The sequence below is a fragment of the Anarrhichthys ocellatus genome, unplaced genomic scaffold, assembly GCF_004355925.1.
Source record: "Anarrhichthys ocellatus isolate YVR2014 unplaced genomic scaffold, GSC_Weel_1.0 scaffold2288, whole genome shotgun sequence".
Taxonomy (NCBI): Eukaryota; Metazoa; Chordata; class Actinopteri; order Perciformes; family Anarhichadidae; genus Anarrhichthys; species Anarrhichthys ocellatus.
The window spans coordinates 3,723-8,549 of NW_022282262.1; the positions used below are offsets into that span (position 1 = coordinate 3,723).

General features: G+C 45.2%; 2 protein-coding genes across 3 annotated transcripts in view; one reads left to right on the forward strand and one right to left on the reverse strand.

Annotated features, from left to right (window-relative positions):
- The window catches only part of LOC116378243 (caspase-3-like), a 3,773-nt gene extending 2,159 nt beyond the window's left edge, over window positions 1–1,614 (forward strand). For both annotated transcript variants that reach the window (XM_031840083.1, XM_031840084.1), the window contains exon 4: window positions 104–1,614. In XM_031840083.1, the coding sequence (XP_031695943.1) occupies window positions 104–393 (290 nt within the window). In that variant the 3' untranslated portion in view covers window positions 394–1,614. The remainder of the gene's footprint in view (window positions 1–103) is intronic.
- On the reverse strand, window positions 1,443–4,178 carry LOC116378242 (transcription factor 7-like 1-A; the record flags this gene model as incomplete). The annotated part of the gene is made up of 8 exons (XM_031840082.1): window positions 1,443–2,342; window positions 2,471–2,519; window positions 2,984–3,091; window positions 3,180–3,345; window positions 3,445–3,531; window positions 3,611–3,685; window positions 3,761–3,833; window positions 3,917–4,178. Coding segments are annotated over 8 exons (1,377 nt in total), but the record flags the coding sequence as incomplete, so codon positions are not given.
- Between the last annotated feature and the right edge of the window lie 649 nt (window positions 4,179–4,827).

A 4,827-nucleotide genomic window follows, 5' to 3' on the forward strand; every position in this document is an offset into this window, starting at 1 on the left:
TCTAGAGCTGTGATGTACACTACACCACCAGGTAAACACTAGTGAGATGGATGTTTTAATGTTCCTGTTTTGACCCAGATCTTCTTCTCTGTCGTCTCCTCAGGATATGGAGCTTTCATGCACCCTCTAGGATCAGTCTTCCTCCAGACTTTCTGCACTTTATTAAAGCAGGAAGACAATCGTAACCTTGAGCTGACCCGCCTGATGACCCGCCTCTCCCACACTGTGGCCTACAGCTTCCAGGCCAAAGGTGGCGCGTTGGCTGGGAAGAAGGAGATGCCGTGCTTCCTGACCCGATTGACCAGAGAAGTGTTCCCGTTTGCTGAGCCGGGGCTCTCGGCCACCTCGCTGGTCGCCACTGACGAGTCAACACCGACTCCTTCTATCAGTTAGACTGGAGATCAGTTGCCTAAAAACAGCTGATGGAAAGTCTGACGTCCTGTAGAAAGTCCAAAGATATCAATCAAGGATATGTCTGCTGAAATATTCTGCATATGCTGGACAGACTCTGGAGTAGATGTCAAATATTTATATGTGAAATATATACCTATGTATATAAACTAACAAAGATTTATGTTTATTGTTTGACTTCCGTATTTCTATCCATATGTACTAATCAATTACGTACCGATCTCCAAACTCTATCAAAGATCTTGTGTAGAAACAATGAACTGCTCTCCTGAGGTAACAAACCATCAAGTTCCGCTTTCAACACAGTGGATCAAAGTACTTTCATTTCATATCTAAAAGTCTTTATTGGTCGTCTCTGACTCGGTTCTCTGGTGGTTCATCTCCAACCTGTCAGACTGTTTACAGTCTCTCTTGGTAACGCATCTACTGCCACTATGAACTCTGGAGTACTTCAAAGCTCGGTCTTCTTCTTTTCTGTATTAATATGCTTCCAGTAGCAGATTCATTCACAATCAAAAGATCTCATTCTATGAAACCACGATCCCCAACAGACTCCTTTAAAAACCTGAAGGATATCAAATATATTTGGGTCACTGGAGACGTCAGTCTTTAGTGACACATTTGCTAATATTCTGTAAAGACTAATATAAATATTTAGGAGTTCTCTTCAATTCCAATGTAACTTTTGATCATCATGTGAAGATGAATTTTTTTAATCAACTTTGGATGGTTTCAAAAATTAGATCACTTCTATCCTCGGAGAACTTCATTCAAGCGTTTATATTATGAAGAATCAACTATTGTAATTCACTCTTTACCTTTTTTAAACAATTAAGCATGTTCACACCTTCAAGTTTTCTTCCAGGTTAAACTTCAGGATTTATCCGGAACAAATTTAGATTTTAGAGTTGCTTTCAGTGCAGCATCACGTCCTCGAAGGACCGAGTTAGGACGACGTCTTCCTTTCGGTTTCTCTTTGGGAAGACGTCTGGAAACCTGACACTCATCTTCATCATCACCACACAGGAAGAACTGCTGAACTCAGTGAATATTTATTAACACAGAAGAGGAACCAGAAAATAGATTTACACTCATTACAACCAGGTGAAAAACAGCTTTTTGAAACAAATCCCGGTGCCAAACGTCCCGTTACAACAAGTTCATTCATAGAAAGTCATTAGAAAAAGTGACAGTTTGCAAAAAAATACAGTTTCATGAAGTTAGACGCAGTCAAATATTGACCAATTATTTATCCTTTTCATACTAATATAAAATGTTATACATCTATAAAAAAGTTTAAAAAAGAAAGCTTATTTACAGCATTAAAAAAGTTGTTTTTAATTATTTGAAGGTTCACAGAATGAAATCATCTGCTCACAGCTGATTGGTTCTCCTGCGTGAGAACAGCTGTGAATGAGTTAAGGCACCGTGAGAGCTCGCGGCTGATTGGTGAGCGGAGGTAGGAGGCGGGACGAGGAAGGTCGGAGGAGGGGGTGAACACCTGGAAGGAGCCATGTGAGGTGAGGAGATGGGGGTGTCGCAGGAGGAGGTGGGTGTGGAGGGTCCTGGTGTGACGGTGCTGCGGCTCAGAGGGTGGGGGGTCCGGTGAGGTTTGGTGGTGAGGGACAGCGGCTGCAGCTGCTCGCCGTACGGTGACACCTGTCCGCCATACGAGTGCGTGTGCTCGGTGTGCGTCGGCGCCGGAGCGGCAGGCGATGCCAGAGAGGTGGTCGGCGTCGCCGGGGAGTCCAGCGAGGAGGCGGGGCTTGCCTGGGACAGGTGTGTGTGTGTCAGGTGGGAGACGGTGTGCGGCTGTGTCAGGTGGGAGCGGGGGTGTGTGTGTGCAGTCTGTGTGAGCAGAGTGTGTGTGTGAGGCGTCTCCTCAGGGGGCACACAAGGTCTCTTCAGCTGAGGGGGGTAGCCTTCTTCATCTGAGGAGGAACACATGAAGTCATCATGAGGAAGTCTTATTCATGAAAACAGTTACTACCTACGAGACAGGTACTCTCTTTGGAGTACTACATGTATTTATGTTTACCATATTAAAGCATCCTCTTACCTTCAAACTGGGTCTCACTCTTCGCCCTCTTCCTCTTCTTCTTTTTACCCTGCACACAAAACAACATGTGACCCCAGCCCAGTGACGGTGTGATGCTGTAAACATGCAACAGTGCTGTAAACATGCAACAGTGCTGTAAAGATGTAACAGTGCTGTAAACATACAACAGTGCTGTAAACTTACAGCAGTGCTGTAAACATGCAACAGTGCTGTAAACATGTAACAGTGCTGTAAACCTGCAGCAGTGCTGTAAACATGCAACAGTGCTGTAAACATGTAACAGTGCTGTAAACATGCAACAGTGCTGTAAACATGTAACAGTGCTGTAAACCTACAGCAGTGCTGTAAACCTACAGCAGTGCTGTAAACATGCAACAGTGCTGTAAACATGCAACAGTGCTGTAAACATACAACAGTGCTGTAAACATACAGCATCTGCTGTAAACATGCAACAGTGCTGTAAACATGCAACAGTGCTGTAAACATGCAACAGTGCTGTAAACATATACTCACATAGTTATCTCTGGCTGACCAGCTGGGGTAAAGTTTGGAGTGAAGGAGTCTCTCTTTACGAGCCAGTTCGTAATATTTGGCTTGTTCATCTTTGGACAGAGAATGCCACTGTGGACAAGAAACATCTCAGTCAGTTACTAACTAACAAACACACACATGATCACACACACACACACATGATCACACACACACACACCCTCTGTCCCAGTATCTGGTTGATGGTGGCGCTCTCCTTCACTTTGCACTGAGACACTACTTTAGGTCTCTCCTCTCTCATGTAGAGCATGAAGGCGTTCAGCGGCTTCTTGATGTGCGGCTTCTTCTCGTCTTCTTTGTCCTGCTGGACATCTGACGTGGACCTTCTACAGGAACAGGTTAGCATGATAACACAATATATTGTATAATAATAATAATATCATTGTAATATTGATGAGCTGAGTAACAGAACCAGGTGTTGGTACCCCGGCTGGCTGCTGCCTCCAGGCTCCTGCTTCACGGATGTCTGGGGGGTTGGCACCAGATGTGGAGAGAAGTTACCAGACACCAGGCTGCACACCAAACACAGGTCAAACGTCAACGTTTCCTATTCCTTTCAAAAACAAAAGCTTAAGGGTTCTGGTGGGTTACCTGGACATGGAGGCGTTCATAGCCAGAGCAGCAGGGGAGAAGCCTCCTCCCAGAGGGTACATGGTCTGTCCCTGTCTACATGGACACACAGACAGACTGTCAAACACCTACAGACATGTCGGTCCACACTGTGATGAAGACTTTACTCACAGCCATCCTAGAGGGTGAGGGATCTGAGCCATGCCTCCAGGAGACACCGGGTAGCAGGGGGTCCTCGACATACCTGCTCAGGTGAGATTCACACAGAATGTCAGTGATATTCCAGGTGGATCTGGTCGTGTTTGTCACAATGAATGAGAGACTCACCTGCATCAGGAGAGAAGCCAGGTGAGGCCCTCTGGGGGGAGAAGGCCTCGGGGCTGTAGGACAGCAGAGGGTGGAGGTGAGTCATGTGAGGATGCTGCACCACCTGTACGTTGTTAGACTGGAGACATAAACACAAAGACACGTCATCATCTGTCCACCAGGTGTCAGCGTTCTCCTTTAACTTTGAATACGTGTGAGTCACTTTATTAACAGACAGGAAGTCAGAGAGCAGACCAATGGAACCACAGAACCCACCTCCTCTTTAAATAGCTACATAAACACAGTATATTCTGTGTATAGTTATGTGTAACAGTGTATCAGTATATTCTGTGTGTAGTGATGAAGAATACACATTGGGGCCAGACTTCCTATCCAAATGACGCCTCGGTGCTACTTCAGGCCCCTGCTGTGTCGACCCTGTGTCTGAATGCGAATGCCCCCCTTCCTGCCCTTTGTCATAGTCCCCCCTTACCTCTGTCTTCTAGTATTTACATACAGTCTAACCACTGCTCTGGCTCACTGTATAAAATGCTTCTTTCTTCATTTGTTCAGGGTCAACCCACCGGCACAGATCTGCTCTGTGTCTGTGAGGTCACTAGTTTCCCGGCATGCTATAATAAACTCACAACACCACAGCAACTTATGAACTGGACTTGAATGATTTCTTCAACAATAGTTATATGTAACAGTGTATCAGTATATTCTCATTTTAGTTTTTACAAATTAATTTGTTAAGGAAGTAAAAATATTGGAGGAAGTCCAGAAGTTAAACTGATAACATTCACTTCATTCTTCATTTCTTCCTGTCAGGAGTCACGAGACGTTTATCTGTCAGATCAGAAGTAATGATCTGTATCACAACATGCCGGTCCTCATCAGAGACCAGGACCAGAGGTGAAGGAGCCGGTCCT